At 36.1% G+C, this 20,418-nt stretch overlaps 1 protein-coding gene across 1 annotated transcript in view; it reads right to left on the bottom strand.

The window, feature by feature from the left end:
- DNAH6 (dynein axonemal heavy chain 6) overlaps positions 1-20,163 on the bottom strand; it is a 314,451-nt gene extending 294,288 nt beyond the window's left edge. The window contains exons 1-4 of the mRNA XM_006149128.1: positions 20,093-20,163; positions 18,588-18,820; positions 4,785-4,940; positions 759-1,021 (exon numbers count right to left, since the gene is read on the bottom strand). Of these exons, the coding sequence (XP_006149190.1) occupies positions 759-1,021; positions 4,785-4,940; positions 18,588-18,812 (644 nt within the window). The 5' untranslated portion in view covers positions 18,813-18,820; positions 20,093-20,163. The remainder of the gene's footprint in view (positions 1-758; positions 1,022-4,784; positions 4,941-18,587; positions 18,821-20,092) is intronic.
- Between the last annotated feature and the right edge of the window lie 255 nt (positions 20,164-20,418).

Below are 20,418 nucleotides of genomic sequence, written 5' to 3'. Positions count from 1 at the left end.
AAAAAAAGCCAATTTCCAAAAACTACAGTGCTGAATAAGAGAGAACAGGAGAGCAGAAAATGGGGATGGTAGCTCAATGAAATTGGTGGTGGCAAAGCTAAACTAGTATCACCATTAGAGAAACATTATTTCATCAACGGTTTTCAGCTCAACTAAATAGAGGAAAGCTGATGTTGTGGCTGAACTTTAAAGCAATTTGTAGATTCATAATTGTTTGACTCTTCAAATTTTATCAACAACAAATTTGTGTTAAGCAATAAAAAATGTGCATATGTATTGTCAATTTATATGAATACCCTATGTTATCAAGCTCATTTTATTTTAAAAATTCTTAATTCTATTCTATAAAGAAAAGCTGATATGGTATGTAAAACAAATCATGCATAAATCTATTTTTATAGAGTATATCTTCTTTTCTCAGTTATTGCAAAGTATCAAAAATACTTAATCTGTAATTAAGTATTAAAATACTTTAATCTGTAATACTGATTTAAAATAGATGGCATAATATTATATAAATATATGAGAAACACAATAGTACACTACTTCAGAAAACACTAATGTTTATGAATCAAAGAAAGATAAATAGGAAAAAAATCAATAAAATTATTGTGATTAGGATTCATTTATCATTGGATAAAAACCAAAATGATATTTGATCAGATTTGTCATTAATATCTAATTAATTACAGATAATATTTACAATCTTATTTGAGATGTTTAATGCTAAGTAAATTGTTTCATAAAATAGAACTTACTTGAGATTATATGTATCATATTCAATGGAAGACCTTGGAACTGCAGGGATCATATAAAGAAATCCAACATGTTCATTTTCACGTATTATTTTAATGATTTGCAATGGATCACGAATGTTGGCTTTAACGACTTCCTCCCGGTCTTGGAAAATGTACTTGGGGTAAGTTGAAGACCCAGTCCCAAAGAGACCTCTTCTTCCAATACCCGTACGTGGCAGTTTAGGAGGAGATGGAGTGAACATTTCAAAAGACGGCAGATGGCTCTAGAGAAAACAATGTATTAAAAATGAAGGTTTGCACAAACACAGGAAAATAACAAACTATTATCCTCTAGGACTAATTTCTATGTGGTATCTAATGTCTAGGGCTCAAAGGCAAGCATTTTGGAATGGAAAAATTTCAAACTGTTGTTAGACAATGATAATCTTCCTTGGCATTCCCCTTTTAACTCAATATTTGTTACATCGAAATACCACTAGCTCTCTGGGGCCTATGGGAGCCACCAATGTCCTTGCTCAGTTGCTCTGGACCCATTCCACTGCAGCCTCTTTCCCAAAACCTCTTCACCAGTTCTGACTACTCTGATGCTTCTTAATGAGTGAAGTCTTGGACAGCTGTTATCATAACTTATAAACTTTGTTTCTTTGTGAATGTCATGGGTGGTTACATTGAATATTGGGAATCACTGTGTAACAGCTTTAAAGATGCATATATTTTATTAACTTATAATTGCTTGTTCTGTAGACCAGTGCTTCTCAAACTTAAATGTACTCAGGAATTACCTGGGAGTGTTGTATAATGCAGATCCATTATTGTTGGGGCAGCATCTAAGATTCTGCATGTCTAATCTGCTCCTGGGGTACCTATGTCTGCACTTGGCCCATGGACCACACTTGGAGCAGAAAGGCTCCCTCTCTGGGAAATCTTCATACTCACACACCTAGCTTTACTCTACTCCCAGAGCTTCACTGACTGCACTCTCAGGACCACTCATATTTCTTTGTTCTTTACCAAAAAATCCTGGAGTGGCATCATCTCCATCCATTCCTCCTGTGAAGGAGGTTTCTCACTGTGTGAGAAAATCTGACATTAAATACAAAGGTCATCATCTTGTCTGACTGTTCAGAGATAACTGGCTTTACGATAAAAGAGTCACCAGAGTGGACCTGCTTTATTGAATAGCTAATGTAAATATATAAATGAGTACTTTATGGCCTGTTAGCACAGCTGATAGAGGCTGTCACTTCTGCAGATTTATTGCTAAAAGCTCTGTGGAACATCTTCCCCAATAAGTTTGTATTCTCAAAACTTACTATATTCCATATACCCTGTTGAACAGTAGTTTGAGCATTGAAATATAGCAGTTTCAGAGATGAAGGAAACACATATTCGAACTCAAAAGATAAAATGTGCTTCTTCTACCAATGGCACTGTTCTCTCTTGTGAAAGAACGGGCCAAATCTGATGCTCAGAATCAGGGAAGATGTACATCACCTTGTCTCAATAAGGGCTGCAATCAACTTTAATATATTTTTTAAAGTTTATGTTTTAAAAAATATTTATTTAATTTTATTTATCACTATTATTATTATTTTAATTTGCTATAGGATACATGTGCTCACAAGAGAGAGACAGAGACAGAGAGACAGAGAAAAAGAGATGTGGAGAGAGGAAAAGTGAGAAAGCTAGCAGCTAGATCTGGGACTCGAACCACAGTCAGCCATGTGGGAGTTCAGCACCTTAACTCCCATGCCACCTACTGGTCCCTAATATTAATATTTTTATGAGACTAAAGTGTTACTAGTTTAGCAGAAAACACATTCATTCTCTATATTATAGACTTTAGAAAGTTTGCATTCTAAGTGAAAGAGTTCTTCATAATAGGGTACGCATTTTCATCTGAGCACTTATTTATTATTTTTTTGAGAGGTTTTTGCTATAGGATACGTGCGCTCGCCAGAAAGACAGAGGAAGACAGAAAGTGAGAGACCACTCCCCAGGGGGAATGGCCACATTGCAATCCCTTCTACTCCATTCTCCTCTTGGGGTCTTGGGCACACAACACACATGCACCCGGTGTGAGTTTAAGCCACCGGGTCCGGGACTTGAACCATGGTTGACTACATGGGAGTCCAGCGACATAGCCATTACATCAACTCCTGGTCCCTGAGCACTTATTTTTAATTATGTCATTTAATGCAAAGATGTGAGTCAATTTAGTAGTTACTTATATCTAGGTTTAGGGATGAAAAATAAGGCATTATTCATAAAATGTAGAACACATATGGTTCTTCTCTCTGATGGATACCCAGTCTGATTTGGTAAGTGGATATCTTCCTTAATTTCAGAAAGCCTCCAACTTTCCTTCTTTCCTCACTCTCTTCCTCTTCCCCTTTTTCTCCCAGGAAATCTTCAATGTTGCATTTAAATGCTAAATTCATTCTGAGAAGTCAATATGTGAAAAAATTACCTTACTTTCATAATAAATACCCTTCTTCTTTTTTATGGAATATTCTTCTCTTTCCCCAAATTTCCTGTAGCCCCTAACCCTTTACTGAATTCTTCACTGAGTGAAAGCTACAACCAGGAAGCATGACACACAACTTCACATTCCTTTTCAGTCTCCGAGCATCCTTCACTCCAGATGCCCATACAGTTTCTTTCTTCCTTAAACTCAAGCTCTTGAAGTCTTATTTTACATGTCAAATGAATTAACTTATGGGCAAGCAAATCTTTCCTGGCTCTATTTAAGATATCTAGCTTTCTCCATTTCATGAAAATCATGTTAACTGAATCTGTGAGTCCATAAAATTTTTCATATGATTTCATTCTCTCAGGATGGTCTTGCCTAAATTCATGGGGAACTCCCATCTACCTGGCTTCTTCTCAAACCTCCAACTCCCTTCCTACCTTGTCTACCATATGAACTCTCTACTTATTCCTCTGAGCTGATGCAACTCCCAAGGGTGACTTTTCCTCCATGGACTATCCCCTTCCCCAGGTAAGAGTCCCTCCCATTCAGTTCTTCACCATTTTGTGCCTTATATAACCAATGAGAGTGCTTATCATATCTCATTGCACTTGAGGTATGTTCACTTGTCCATCACCCACCTCCAAATGCTGAAATCCTCAAGGACAGAGCTTGTCCAAAACTCTGCATTTCTAGCACACAAAGCCAATGCCTGAAATGAAACTAACACTCAAATGTCTAATGAGTCTCAAAAGATCTCTCAAACAAAAGTGCAGACAAATCTTGACTCTGTTGGGATTATTACTGTAGATACACCCTAAATTTTCTCTTGATTTAGTTCCTTTCTTTAATATCTACAGACATTGGAGCCAGCAGGTAGCATAGTGGTTAAGGTGCTGGACTACCACATGGCCAGTCATGGTTCCTGCCCCAGACCTGTAGGCTTGAAACTTATGCCAGGTGCTGATGTGTGTACCCAAAATCCCAAGAGGAAAATGGAAGATAAGGGATAGCGACATGGCCATCAACCCTGGGGGGGGGTGAATTCTCACTTTTCCTCTAACTCTCTCTCTCTCTCTCTGGTGAGTTTTCCTCTAACTCTCTCTCTCTGGTGAGTATGCACCCTATGCCAAAAAACCTAAAATACACACACACACAAAACTACAGACACAAATTTAAAGCCAAGCTGTGGCAATTTCTTCCCTGAGTGACTATTTATTTATACCTTGCAAGGCAACTTCTCCACTTACAACTCTCTCCAGCTACAAAAGTTATCTTTCTAGTGAGCTCAGTCTGTATTTCATTGCCCATCATCAATGACTTCAAAGATTTCCATTTTTTATAAAAGTAATGAAAATTTTAGAAAATTATAACATTTAAAATATTATTATGTCTTATTTCAGCATTCAAGAGAGGCTCCAAAGATACTGTACAGATGTTCAGTGTTTCCTTTATGATTTCCATCTATTGTTCAAGTTTTCCTTAAATAAGAAAAACTTGGAAATATAAAACTAAAATTAAATGAAAAGAAACAATCAAGCATTTTAATATTATACCTGCTTTTTCTTCACAGCCTCTTGAAACTCAAGAAATTCAGAACTTGCTGCAGTGCTTGCTGGAGGTTTAAGGATTCCAGAAGCCATTAACTGAAGTCGGTTCTGTTTGTATATATATTCTGGTTGCTTATGATCTTGGTAGACTTTTAGCACTGGCTTTGGGAAAGAGAAAGATATGTTAATCTTTTTAACATTAGTATAAATTTGTCTTCAGTACCTTTGGACTCTATCCCTGTATCTCATCCCTGGACTAATTTCCTATCTTGATTTGGAAGACTAATTATAATAAAACTGTCAGTTTTAAGTTAATCTGTAAATTTTGTATGATTGAGATGAAAATACCAACAGAATGACTTAGGGATTAGATAAACTAATCCTAAATTTATACATGAAAGTAATAGAAAACTTCTGAGGAAAAGAAAAGAGTTCTTGGAAAGGAAAGACCAGCTCTGAAAGATATCAAAAAATGTTACAAAATTATAATAATGCAAACCATGTATTCTGGTTTAATTATTTAATAATAATTAAATATGTGTATTCTGTAAGTAAGAAGTCAGATCAACAAATCAGAACAGGAGGTCCAGAACAGACTCTAAAATTTGTATGAGAATCTAGTTTGTAGTAAAGGTGACAATTTAGAAAAATATATTATTTAATAAATAATGATGCAACATCAAGGGAAAAATTGGATCCCCTTATACATTATACTGGGAAAAGTTCTGAAAAGACTTAACTGTGAAAGAGCGAAACTTAAAAAAAAGTTTTAAAAATGCTTTTAAAACAAGGTACCTAAGTAGCCACTAGATAATTTTATTTTAATAATTTTGTTGAGTATAGAAACTAATTATTATATAAAACTCAGAAGATATAAATCCAACATTATAAAAATATAAATTTCTATATACAAGAATAAAAGACAAAATCCCTAGGACCGGGGAAACTTTTACAATGCTTATCAGATAAAAAGATTATTTTATTGATATGTAACATGTTCATACAAATCAAAAAGAAAAACATTAACTTACTCAATTAGAAAATGAAACAAGAAGATTCATATAGTTCACAAAAAGAAATACAATGAGTATTAAATACATGAAATCTTAATGCTAACAAAAACATCTCACATATTCAGCCTTAACAAAGATCAAATTCTACTCCAAGATTCTACTAGTACACCAACATTTGTTAACTAAAATAATAAATGCATATATTTATCTTTTGATTTAACAATAATAGTTGTAGGAATTCTGACTACAGATATAATTTTACTTGTGTTAAATGCTATACACAAAATATTATACCTAGCAAATTAATAAAAATTAGTATACATATATTATAAAAATATTATTTTCAAATCATAATGATTGTAAATATGGTGCTCACTAAAGACACTGTGATAATTCATCTATGATAGAATATGGTAAGCCATAAAAACAATTGCTAAGACTTTTGAGGTGTTGTGATATGACCACTTAGTTATTTGTTTGATGAAGAAAGCAAGAGGCAGAAAAGTTTGTGCGTTATGCTATCTTTAGGCTTCTATAGCATAATATATTGTTGAGTTATACATAAGAAACCAATCAGAGAAATACATACACAGTATTATCAACTCAATAAAAAGAAATTCAATTATAGTCACTGACACATGTGAAACTAGTTACTCGAATATTAAACTACTTTCTCTCTGCATGGCAAAACCTCAGGTCATTTTCATTTTATTTCCATTAGTTTTTAATACTGTATGAATTAGCATATTCATATAATTTATATTGTTCTAATCATCTATTAGTACATAAGAAACTACTTTAAACTTAGTGACTTAAAATATCAACATTTATTTTGCTAAACAATCTAGTTTAGGCAAAGCTCAGAGGGGACAGCTTGCCCCTACTCCATTGGGCACCAGATGAAGCAGCCTGAAGGGTCATCCATACACATGTGTGCTAGTTGACACAGTACAGACTACTCATGGGAACTAGTTCAGATGACATTCCTAGGGAGACTCTTGTAGTTACTCAACCTAATGAAGTCTCCCACTTGTCTCTTCTGCATTCCTTGTATTATTTTCTTATTATTAGTACCTATCATTAGATGAATTGTTTGGCCAATTTCTTTAGAATTACTGAAATGTTAAGACCAGCAGATGACATAATGGTTATGTTGCTGGATCCCTACATAGTCAACTGTGGTTCGAATCCCAGACCTAGCAGTTTAAAACTCATGCCAGGCATGTGTACATGCATGCCCAAAATCTCAAGAGGAAGATGGAGGAGAAGGGGTTGTGCTGTGGCCATTCTCCCTGGGGGGTGATTTCTTGTTTTCTGTCTCTTTGGTGAGTGCACACGTACTATAGCAAAAAATCTCTCCCTCAAAAAAAAAAAATTACTGGAATATCAACAGTAATCCTGTCTGCTTTCTTCATTTCTATGTACCCTCAGCATGACCTGGCACATCATAGGTCCATAATAGACATGAATATGCATGAATGAGTTGTGGTGGTGTCATACAGAACAACTGTAGTCAGCAGTGGTTAGTGACATACTTTTTTCACATGATGACAAATATGTCAGAGAAAAATAAATATAAAAAGTTTTATAATAATTACATGGGAGAAAAATTGAGGGGAGGACATGACATCCTATACAAATATGGTATAGATCATGTAGAAACACTGAATTCTGGAGAAGACTGGGAAGCAGTTGAGACATATCAACCTTGTGGGTGGACATTCAGTGTCAATTCAACATGATACTTTGCATTTTGTGTTCATTTCAGTTGTATTTGTTCTGTAATTTTGTTTGTATTTAAGATATTGTGGAACTGTGTCAGGCTAAAAAGCTTCTGCTCAGCAAAAGAAACAATAATTAGATAGAAGAGACAACTCTCTGAATAGGAGAATACATTTGCAAACTGTACCTTAAATAAGGGACTGATAAACAAAACATACAAGGAACTCAAACAGTTCCCCACCCCCCCAAAAAAATCAATTCAATTAAAAGAAGGGCAAATGACCTGAACAGACAATTCTCCGAGAAAAATATATGAACAGCCAAAAAGCATATGAACAAATGCTCAACATCACTTATCATAAGGGAGATGCAAATCAAAACCGCCTAACCCTAGTCAGAATGGCTAAGATTAAAACAATAAAGAATGACAAGTGCTGGTGAGGCTGCAGTAGATAGGGGATTCTTCTACACTGTTGGTGGGAATGTAAATTAGTACAACCACTGTGGAGAACAATATGGAGGTTCCTCAAAAATTTATAAATAAAAATATCTACAAATAGAATTACCATATGATCCAGTGATTCCACTCCTGGGTATCTAGCTACCCAAAGGATAAAAATATATTCAGGTGGAAAAACACTTGCACATAACTGTTAAGAAATGGAATCAATCCAAATGTCCAGGAACAGCTGAATGGATTGAAAAAATGTAGCACATATTCATTATGGAATGCTACTCAGCCAATAAAAAATAAAATTTAAAAAAAGTCCCTGGCATTTGACAGAATGGAAGATTTAATGCTAAGTGAAGCAAGCCAGATTATGAAAGAGAGGCATTATATATCCCCACTTAATTTATAGTGAATGTCTGCACTCTATGGAAGAAACTAAAATATTGGAATGTATAAAAGCATGGAGAGAAACTGTGGATTCTAGAGACAGTGTGAGAGGAGTGGGGGGACATTAGGGTGTAGTAGAGAGTAAACTGGGGGGGGGAGCAAAACATTTAACAAACACAAAAATAGAAAATCATTTGTTGAGTATAATATGTATAGTAATATGTTTGGAATAAAATGCAATGTATTCATGCTGGGACAATTCAATTTATATGCTGTAAAGATGTACTATGATTAAATGTAAAAAAATTGAACTAATAAGAAAAGATGTTAATGTATTTCTTTTTTTTCTTTCTTTAAATATTTATTGTAATTCATAATTTACTTACAATCAACATATTTTCATAGGGTACATAATAGCTTTAAAAGAATGTATGTGGTTTGTAATAAATAGAAGCTATAAACATTTTCACCACCTTCAACATTTAACATATTGAGTCACTGGAAAAGTCATAAGGTATTTTCCTTTTTTGGAGAGGTTTTTGCTATAGGGCGTGTGTGCTCGCCAGAAAGACAGAGAGAGACAGAGAGATAGAAAGTGAGAAATCGCCCTCTAGGGAGGATGGTCATGCCACAGTCCCTTCTCCTCCATTCTCCTCTCAGGATCTTAGGCACACACACACATGCACCCGGCGTGAGTTTAAGCCACCGGGTCTGGGACTCAAACTGCGGTCGACTACATGGGATTTCAGCGACATAGCCATTACGCTAACTGCTGGTCCCCATAAGGTATTTTTCTATGCACAAATGTGTCTTGACTTTGCAGATGACCCAATATTATGTTGTGAATATTCAAAACCCATTGCAAAGGTTATTCTACAAGTAAGTACTGAATTGTCTATGATGTTCTTTATTGTGAAATACAGTTTTAAAGAAAAATATAGTGATTAAAAATCAGGTTAACAAATGATCTTATAAATTAACAAAGATAATTTTAACATAGCCAATGAGGTTCCATCTGTAGCCTCCTGGCCAGTCAGGGAAATTGAGGCAGGGCCCTTCACTAGACCCCACCCCCCAACTCCAGATCCTCTGGCCCCAGCCCAGCTCTCCCAACCTCAGAGCCACCCCCCCACCAGAAAGGGCAGCCCCCAGCTCTCCAGCAGAGCCCAGTTCTGTCTTCAGCTTCCTGGATAGTCGGGAAAATTGAGGCAGGGCCTTTCACTGACCCCAGTCTGAGCTCCAGCTCCTCCAGCCCCAGCCCAGCTCTTCCAACCTCAGATTTCCCCCCTGGCCAGAAAGGAGAAACTGCTCTTCAGACAAAAGACTTCCCCTGTGTAGACCACATTGCTGATCACAGCAGAAGAGAGTTCACCACGCATCAATTGACAACAAAAAGGAAGCAAACTTGTTCCCAGTGCCAGAAACATTCTCCAAAAAGATATCCAAAAGTGAATACATCACCCAATGGCTAGAAGTAAAAACAAACAAACAAATAAACAAAAAACTCAGGCTTGAAGAAACCAGGAAATATGTCTCCATCAAAAGAAAACAATAACTCCTCCCTATCTCTTGAAAAAAACAGAAGTTACCAAAATGTCAGACAAATAATTCAGAACATTCATAGTGACAAAACTCTATGTATTGAAACAGAAAAGAGACAACAAATTCCAGGAGACGAGGAAGTCCTTCCATGATCTGAAAGAAGAAATGGACACCGTAAGGAAGAATAAGATGAAATCTGTAATGCAGGAAATTAAAAACTCTCTCGAAAGTATTAAAAGCCAATTATACCATGCCAAAGATTGAATCTCCAATGTAGAAGATAAAACTTCTTTCCTAGACAAAAAGCCAACAAAAAGATAGAGAAAATAAGAAAAAAAAATGAAGATAAAATACAAGAAATACTAGATTCCATCAAACGTTCAAACATCCATATAATTGATATCCCACAGGGTGAAGAAACTAACAAGGGCATGGAAAATCTGTTCAATGAAATCCTGGAAGAAAACATTCCAAGTCTAGAGAAGCACTCAAACATCCAGACACAATAAATACAAAGGATCCCAAATAGAATCAAACCAAGAAGAGTCTCCCCAAGGCACATCTTAGCTAGACTGGCCAAAACCACAGAAAAAGACAAGATACTAAAATTGGCAAGAGAGAATGACAAGTGACTTACAAAGATCACCCCATCAGGCTAACACCGGACCTTTCAACGGAAACAATGCAAGAAAGGAAAGAATGGGAAAACATATTGAAAGTGTTAAGACAGAAGTAATTTCAACCAAGATTATTATATCCAGAAAGATTATCCTTCATATGGAAGAAAAAAAGATTAAAATCTTCTCAGACAAACAAAATTTGAAGAACTTGCCAACACCAGACCAGCTCTTCAAGAAACTCTGAAGAGTCCTGTTGCAGGAAAAATTAAGAATGAACAGCCAAAAACAAGGGAATAAAAGAAAATGAAGACAATGGCCAACTTAAAGGTAGGAAAAAGACCAGCAATATCGATGATAACGTTGAATGTTAATGGATTAAATTCTCCAATCAAGAGACACAGACTAGTGGAATGGATTAAAAAACAAAAAACAAACAAACAAACAAACAAAACAGGGGGAAAAAAAACCAGAAACCCTCTACTGTTGCCTACAAGAAATGTATCTAATGGATAAAGACATATAGAGACTAAAAGTGAAGGGCTGGAAAAAGGTACTCCATGCAAATAAGAACCAAAAAAGAGCTGGAGTTGCTATATTAATTTCTGACAAAATAGGCTTTAAAATAAAAAAAGTTTGAAGAGACCAAGAAGGGCACTATACAGGGCTAATCCATCAAAAAGGTATAACGCTTATAAATATCTATGCACCTAACTCAGGAGCACCCAAATAGGTGAAGAAAAGACTGTTAGATCTAAAAGGAGAAATAGACTTCAACACACTAATTGTTGGAGACTCAGCACCTGATTATCTCCCCTGAACAGATCATCTAGACAAAAAATAAGTGAAGAGATAAAGGACCTATATGATGCCATAAATCAAATGGACTTAACAGACATCTATATAACCTTTCACCCCAAAACCACAAGATATACTTTTTTCTCATCCCTACATGGAACCTTTTCAAAGATTGACCATGTGATAGGGCACAAGGCAAGTCTTTACATATTCAAAGGCATAGAAACTATATCCAGCATCTTCTCCGACCATGATGGAATTAAACTTCAGATTAATTTCAAGAAAAATCCTCAAAAATACACAAATATATGGAAGCTAAATAACTCAGTCCTGAATGACTTCACAACTACTGAAGAAATTAAGACTGAAATATAAAGATTCAAGGAAGCTAATGACAATGAGGACACAAGTTTCCATAATCTTTGGGACACTGCAAAAGCAGTCATAAGAGGGAAGTTAATAGCAATTAGATGATGGAAAGAAGGCAAATGGATCACCTAACATCATGCCTTAAAGAAAAGGCAACAGTAAAAAAATTCAGAAAACTCCAGGAGAAAAGAAATAATAAAGATCTGAGCAGAGATAAATGAAATAGAAAATAGACACACTATACAGAAAATAAATGAAAGCAAAAGCTGATTCTTTGAGAAGATAAACAAGATAGATACACCAGTAGCAAGACTAATTAAGAAGAAGAAGGAGGAGGAGGAGGATAAAGGAACCAGGAAAATCAAATTTGCAATGAAACTGGCAATATAACAACAGACATAATAGAAATACAAAACATCATTAGAGGATATTATGAACAATATGATAACAAACAAGAAAATCTGGAAGAGATGGACAAATTTCTGGACACGTAACCTACCAAGATTGAGTCAGGAGGATGTAGAAAGTCTGAATAGGCCCATAACAATCCAGGAGATTGAATCAGTAATAAGTAACCTCCCAACAAAGTAAAGCCCTGGTCCTGGTGGCTTCACCTCTGAATTCTACAAAACTTTTAAAGAAGAGTTAACCCCCATTCTGCTCAAGTTATTTCTAAAGATCCAAAAGGGTGGAACTCTCCCTAATTTATTCTACAAAGTCTCCATCACCCTTATCTGTAAAATAGATAAGGACAGGACAAGGAAGAAAATTTATAGACCAATATCTCTGATGAATATAGATGCAAAAATTCTCAATAAGATACTAGTAAATCATATCCAACAACATATAAAAAAGATTATACATCACGACCAGGTAGGCTTTATTTCAGGGATGCAAAGTTGGTTCAACATATGTAAAACCATAAATGTAATACACCATATTAACAAAAAGAAAGAGAAAAACCATATGATCATATCATTTGATGCAGAAAAAGTGTTTGATATGATACAGCATCCATTCATGATTAAGACTCTCAGCAAAATCTATATAGAAGGGTCATTTTTCAACACAATAAAAGCTATCTATAAAAAACCCATAGCTAACATCATCCTGAATGGGTAACAGCTGAAAGCCTTTCCATTAAAAATTTGTACAAGACAAGGATGCCCACTTTCTCTACTCCTCTTCAATATAGTACTGGAAGTCCTCACCAACGCAATCAGAAAAGAGGATAAAATAAAAGACATTCAAATAGGAAAAGAAGAGGTGAAACTATCTCTGTTTGCAGATGACATGATTGTATACATAGAATACCCAATGGTATCCATGAAAAGATTCCTGGAAGTAATAAATGAATACATTAAAGTTGCAGGACACGAAACCAACATACAGAAATCCATACAATTTCTATATATAAACAGCAGGCAGGTTGAGATAGAACTGAAAAAAGAAATTCCATTTACCATAGCCACAAAAAGTATAAGATACCTAGGAATAAATCTAACCAAAGAAGTTAAAGACCTCCACAAGAAAAAGTATGAGAAGCTAAAAAAGGAAATTGAAAATGACACAAAAAAGTGGAAGGACATCCCATGTTCCTGGATTGGAAGAATATAATCAAAATGGCAATTCTACCCAAATTAATTTACATATTTAATGCAATATCAATTAAAGTGCCAGAGACATTCTTCACAGATCTAGAAAAGACAATCATACAATTTGTCTGGAAACATAAAAGACCTTATATTGCCAAAGCAATTCTGCACATGAAGAGTGGAGTGTGTAGCATATCACTTCCTGACCCAAAAATATACTACAAAGCTGTGATAATCAAAACAGCATGGTATTGTCACAGAAACAGACAGGAAGACAATGGAACAGAATAGAGAACCCAGAAATAAACTCCCAAACATACAGCCAACTGATTTTTGAAAAAGGGTACCCGTTGATCCAGTGGGAAAAGAAAAATCTCTTTAGCAAATGGTGCTAGAAAAACTGGATATCCACCTGCAAAAAGATTAATCTAAACCCCTACCTCTCACCATTGACAAATATCAACTTAAAGTGTATGAAAGTTCTAAACCTAAGACCTCAAACTATGAAATTACTGCTGGAAAACACTGGGGAAACTCCAAGAGACATGGAGTAGGTCAAAAACTTCTTAAATAAAATCCCCCAAAGCACAGTCAATAATCCCCAAAATAGACAAGTCGGATTACATCAGATAAAGATGTTTCTGCACTGCCATGGACACAATCAGTGTGAATCAATAGCCCTCAGAATGGGAAAATATTTTTGTAACCTATGCATCAGATAAGGGACTGACAACCAGAATACATAGGGAACTCAAGCAGCTGTCCTGAAAAAAGATGATCAACCCTATTAAAATATGGGAGAAATAGTTGAAAATACCACTCTCTAAGGAAGATATATGAACAGCCAAAATGTATATGAAAAAATGCTCAACATCCCTCATTAACCCCTCATTGTAAGGGAGATACAGATCAAAACTACAATGAGGTACCACCTAGCCTCAGTCACAATGACTAAGATTAAAAAAAACAAAGTGCTGGCAGGTGTGTGGTGAAAGGGGAACTCTTCTACACTGCTGGTGAGAATGTAAATTGGTCCAGCCACTATGAAAAACAATATGGAGATTCCTCAAAGATCTACAAATAGAACTACCATATGATCCAACAATCCCACCTTGGTATCTACCCAAAGGACAGAAGAATCCTTAGTTCAGAAAGTGCTTGTCCATCAATGTTTATTGCGGCATTATTCACAATTGCTAAAACATGGAACCAACCCAAATGCCTACGAAGAGATGAATGGATTGAAAAAGTGTGGCACATATACTCTATGGAATACTACTCATTCATAAACAAACAAACAAACAAACAAAATAAAAACAAAACAAAACAAGACCCTGGCTTTTGACAGAAAGTGGATGAATATGGAAGATTTACTGCTGAGTGAAGCAAGTCAGGCAATGAAGGAGAGACGTCGTATGTCTCCACTTAATATATACCGACTGTCTACACTCTATGGTCAAAACTGAATGACTAGAGGATATAGAAATATAGAAACATAGAAAATGGTTATAAATACTGGATACAGTGTGGGAAGAGAGTGGGTGAAGGAAGAGAGTCTGAGGAAGAACATTCAGGAGAAAAATGGAGGGGCGGGGCATTTGTGGGACAGAGAGATGGGTTATTGTCTATTGAAGATGATGTGGATAGTATTCCCAACTCGATTGGTGAGAAAAGTATATATGTTGGAATACTCACTTTGCAAGCTAAGTGACATCTGTGATTTAAAGTACATAAGAAATTGAAATAAAAATATATTTTAAAAAACAGCCAATGAAAGAAGAATTTGTAATTTCCATGTAGAAGAGTATGGGAGATAGAGTTTATAATCTGAACAAATCTGTGGGTATCTATCATTGATTGAACTCGAGATAGACAAAACTGTACATAACAATAGCTCACAGGAAGATATAGAAAAAGAACACTTTTACTCATACACTGTTAATTTTTGTAAGATCATACTGCACTGTGCATAAAGAAAGAAGACCTCAAAAATGCAACAACAACAAAAATTTAGAAAGAGGTGTTTAAAAATGAAGACATGGCAAAGCCTGTGATTTATAGACTTTACAAAGTTTTTGATTTCAGCCTTTTTTTGAATTCATTACAAAGGTTCAGCTATAACATTTGGACTTTTCCTCTATTATCTAGTCTTATGCAATGAGTAATGATTATAATAAATACATAAATTGAAACCTGTGGAGACAACTGTCTATCAAATAATTGGTAGATTTGTACTTAAACCTGCTTGTGTGTAAAATAGTTGAGTCTACATTTAGTCCTTACATTCAATGTTATCACCAATATGAGTGGATTTTTCTTTTTTCCAGTCGTTTTGGGTTCTTCTGCTTGTCTCCTTTTTAGCTTTCTTGGTATAGTAGTTCCTTAAGTATCTCCTGAAGAGATGTTTTGTCTGATGAATTCTTTCAGCATTTGTTTATCTGGGAGTGATTTTATTTCTCCTTCCCGTTCAAAGAATAATCTCAGCAGAAATTGTTTTTCTTTCAGTCTTTTAATACCTTTTCCCATTCTTTCCTTGCCTGCATTGTTTCAGTTGAGAGATATGATATTAGTGTAATGGGGTAACCTTTGTAAGTAACTTGGCATTTCTATCCTGTCATTTTGAAAATACTGTCTCTATCTCTGTCTTTTTTGTTTGTTTGTTTGTTTTTTGTTTTTTGCCATAGGGTGTGTGCACCTGCTGGAGAGAGACAGAGAGACAGTGAAAAGGAAAGTGAGAAATCACCCCCACCCCCAGGGAGATGGCCATGCCACGATCCCTTCTCCTCCATTCTCCTGGGATTTGGGGGCATGCATGCACATGCACCCAGCATGATTTTCAAGCTTCCAAGTCTGGGACTTGAAGCATGGTTGCCATGTGGGAGTTTAAAGCCTTAATCCCCATGCCATCTGTTGTTCTTGGTCTTTAATTTTTACCAATTGGGCTATGATATGTATTGGAGAGGATCTTATGTTACATATATTTGGTGTCCTTTGTATGTCCTGGATTTGGATGTCTGCATGCTGTTTCTAAATTTGGGAGGCTTTTAGCTAATATATCATGAAAGATGTTTCCTATGCCTTTACCTGTCTCTTCACCTTCCGGAATATTTATTATGTGGATATTTGGCCATTTAATGATGTCTGAGATTTCCCATACATTGTCCTTTTTTTTTTTTTTTTTTTTTTTTTTTTTTTTTTTTTTTTAGTTTTTTTTTTTTTTTAGAGCTTTTTGCTATAGGGCGTGTGTGCTCCCCAGAAGACAGAGAGAAAGAGAAATCACCCTCCAGGGGGGATGGCCACGCCGCAACTCTTCTCCTCCATTCTTGGGCATGCACACACATGCGCCTGGCTTGAGTTTAAGCCACCGGGTCTGGGACTCAAACTGTGGTTGACTACATGGGAGTTCAGTGACATAGCCATTATGCTAACTGCTGGTCCCACATTGTCCTCATTTTTAATGGTTATTCTCCTATTCTTCTTTGTTGCTTGGACTAAATTGGACATTTTGTCTTCAAGGTCAGAGATGTTGAGGCATGCCCAGAACATGAACCCAGAGATTTCTCACATGGCCTTCAGAATTGTACAACTGTAGTTGATCCAATAAACAACTTAATTTTAAAGCAGAGATTATGAACAGATAATCCACAGAAGAAGTAATACATGTGCCAATGAACGAATGAAAATGTAGCTAACCTCATTAAGTAGATGCAAATTGCAACAACAATGTGACGTGACTTTTGATTTATCAGTATAGCAAAAATAAAAGCACTGATATCATCAGGATTGACAAAGATGCACGTAAACAGGTCCTCTCATGCACTGTAGGTAGAAGTGGAAAGGTAGATTGGTTAAACCATTTATTTTGAAAATTTCACTGGAGAGTGGGGGGGGAGGGGGAGAGAGAGAGAGAGAGAGAGAGAGAGAGATCACCCCCTAGGGGGAATGGTCACACTACAATCTATTCTCCTCCATTCTTCTCTTGGATTTTGATCATATATGTGTTGGGCATGATTTTCAGGCTTCTGGGTCCTGGACTTGAACTGTACAGTTAGCCATGTGGCATCCAGCTGCTTTAACCTCCAAATCACCTGCTGGCCCAGTTAAACCTTAATTTTTTTCCCTCTTCATTTATTCATAATAGAACTTGTGTGTGCATATGTGAGAATGAGAGAGAGAAAAAACACCCTCCACAGGACCTTCAATCCCTTTTCTTCAGTTTATCAGTCTATCAAATCTTGGGCATTCATGCATGTGTGCCTGACGTGTTTCAGGCCAACTGAATTGGGGATTTGTATCATGGTCACCATGTGGGATTCAGCTTCCCTTGAGTAGTGCTTTATTGCTGTGCCATGGAGTCGGCCATTGGTTGAACTTTTAGAGGGCAATTGGGCTATATTTTTCAAAATTCTATGACCTATAAAATGCCATTTCCATGAATCCATGTACAAAGACAAAGTAATTCAATGAAGCATTAGCTCTAGCAGCAAAATAACAAAACAAAAAGCAAGAAGGAAACAACTCCTGTCAATAAAAGATCACTTAATGGCTACTACATTATGGAAAATCTATTCAGCAAAATGCAGTACAACTGTTAGAAAAGAAACATTTATATGTGCAGATTAGAAAGAATTCTCTATGTTTAGAGAAAATAAGCACTTGGAAGATCAGTATGTATTGTATAATCTTACTTTAAAACTATTGACATATATGTTTATACACATACTTGTATGCAAATGTATTTGATTAAGCATGTAAAACCATTCAAAGGGCACAAAACCGCAAATAACAGTAGATAATGTCTGAGGGTGGGGGTGAGAACTTTCACTTTTACTTTATATACTTTCATTACTCTTTTACATACACTTACAATTATCTAATGACATAAAATGGTTCCTTTAAAATTATTGTCAGATAAACATAAATTTTTTAGGACACAGGTGTATACTTTGAAAATAATAAAACCCCATAAATACATAAAATACTTCCATTGAAGTTTCCAATATTAAATGGTACCCTAATACCTAACAGAGGCTTAAAACCTATATAGATAAATATCAGTATTTTGCATAATCTCAAAGAGGATTTATTTACTAGAAAACTTAGTTCACTATTGTACTTCCCAATTTACTGTGTCTAGAACTTAGTATTTGTTGAATAAATCTTTATAATATTTACACTTTCCTAAGCAAGGTTTTAACCTTCAGTTTTTCACTATTTCTTTGTCAATTCAGAGTATAGAAAAGACTTTCAACCCCCTAAATAATTTTGCAACTTTCTCTGTAGCCTAAAAGTGACATGCTTGTTTTTGCACTTACCAGAGGCTCCAGTTTTATAGGCTGCTGTCGCTTTCTTGTTCTCTCCTGAGCTCTTGTAGAATGCCTAAATGTCAGGGGTTGTGTCCCAAATTCATTTCCCGTGGATGTCAAACAGTTCACTCTTCCCTTTGCTTTTATATCATTCAGTCTTGAAAGCATAGAATTTTCTACATTCTTTTCAGTATTTTTCAGGTCTAATTCTTTATCTGTGGCCTGAAAAGTCATCTTTACTCCTGGAAGAGATAGGGTCAGGAAAAGAAAAATTAAAAGTAGAGCAAGAAGATTGGGGAAAGGGACATTGGAGGGGGAATTAAGGACTAAGGATACATGAATTCCTTTACTCCTCCCAAATAAAACCCATCAAAATCTTTCCAGTCTTCCCAAATTGAAGGTTTAAACAAGAGAAATAAAAATTAGAAACTGTGCCTGGCCTTCAATAACCCCTGCAGCTGGGACTGGGAGTCAGGAATATGCATTTCTAATAAGTTTTGGGGTGATGCTGATGCCACTGAAGCTGCTGATCATGCTGGCCTTGTTTTGGATGGATGAATAGAAATTCAATTAGTATTGAGATGAATATTTTTCATATTTGAGTATGCAAAACATGTCTTGGGGTGCTCGTTCAAAATGCAGGTAATCCTAATACAGGTACTCTGGGAAATACAGCCTAGGTACTCAAGAAGAAGCCAAAGGAAAAAAGAATTGATGGCTAAACTCTAAATGCTTCTGGAGCTTTTATGTGTAGAATCACCTGAAGAGCTTGTTAAAATGCAAATTCTGATTGATACATGTTGGGTGGCAAGGTCCTACAACACTAGAACTGTGAGCTTTTTATAGTAGTCTTGTACTCACCATTTTGGACACACCTACTTCACTAGATGGGTATAGATAATTCAAAACAGATTTATAGTACAAGAGATCTTGACTAGATATTGTCAGACCTAAGTGTTAGTCTAGATCAGTATTGGCCAGTAGAAATATGAATGCCTCTTACGCAATTTCAATTTTTCAAATAATTACACTCAAAAAAGAAAAAAAGGGACAGGTGAAATCACTTTTAATGCATCTTATTTAACATATCCAAATACTATCATTTCAACACACAGCAAACATAATTTTGTGTTTGTTGTGATATTTTATTAATTATGAATGTGTTATTTTATTTTTAGATACTACATATGCCTTTGAAATCCAGTATGAATTTTACATTTAGAGCACATCCCACTTCAGACTAGCCACATGCAGCTAGTGGCATTCGTATAGAATAGCAAACACCTAGTTTTGACCTGTCAGTGCAAGATCTTAGACAAATCTCTGGATAAAGCGACGATATCTCACTTTTGACCCCTCTAAAATGATAGGTACAGTAGATAGTAGATAATCACTGAAATGCCTTTTCAAGGAATTTTTCTGCCTCTCTGAACCTTTCCTTGCGTCCTCGGAAAGACATGCTGAATTCCTGGACCCTGAAGTCCAACCCCAACTCTCGGTTCCATAGGACTCACCGAAACAGACTAATGCAGCCTCTGAGGAGGGTCTCTAGAGAAAGAGCAATGCCTGCCCCAGGAGTAGAAAGTTGGCTTTAGCCGGGAATGTTTACCGTTGCCTAGCAGCCACCAGGTCTCCGCAGGCGCTCACTGCGCGGCTGCGTGACCTGTCGCCAGGGCGACGCCTCAGCCAGCCACAGTTCTTGGTCCACGGGTGAGCCAGGCGATAAAGCCAATCAGCGTTTACAGAGCATTTTCTACGTCGCTAGTTGGGGGAGAGTCCACACCATCTGCCCGGGGTTCCTCATTTACGCTGGAAACTGAGGCTTAAGACTGACTTGACG

This window comes from Tupaia chinensis, unplaced genomic scaffold (genome assembly GCF_000334495.1).
Source record: "Tupaia chinensis unplaced genomic scaffold, TupChi_1.0 Scaffold000253_1, whole genome shotgun sequence".
Lineage (NCBI taxonomy): Eukaryota > Metazoa > Chordata > Mammalia > Scandentia > Tupaiidae > Tupaia > Tupaia belangeri.
The sequence above is the reverse complement of the archived record's forward strand: the minus strand, read 5'-3'. Positions and strand labels throughout refer to the sequence as shown.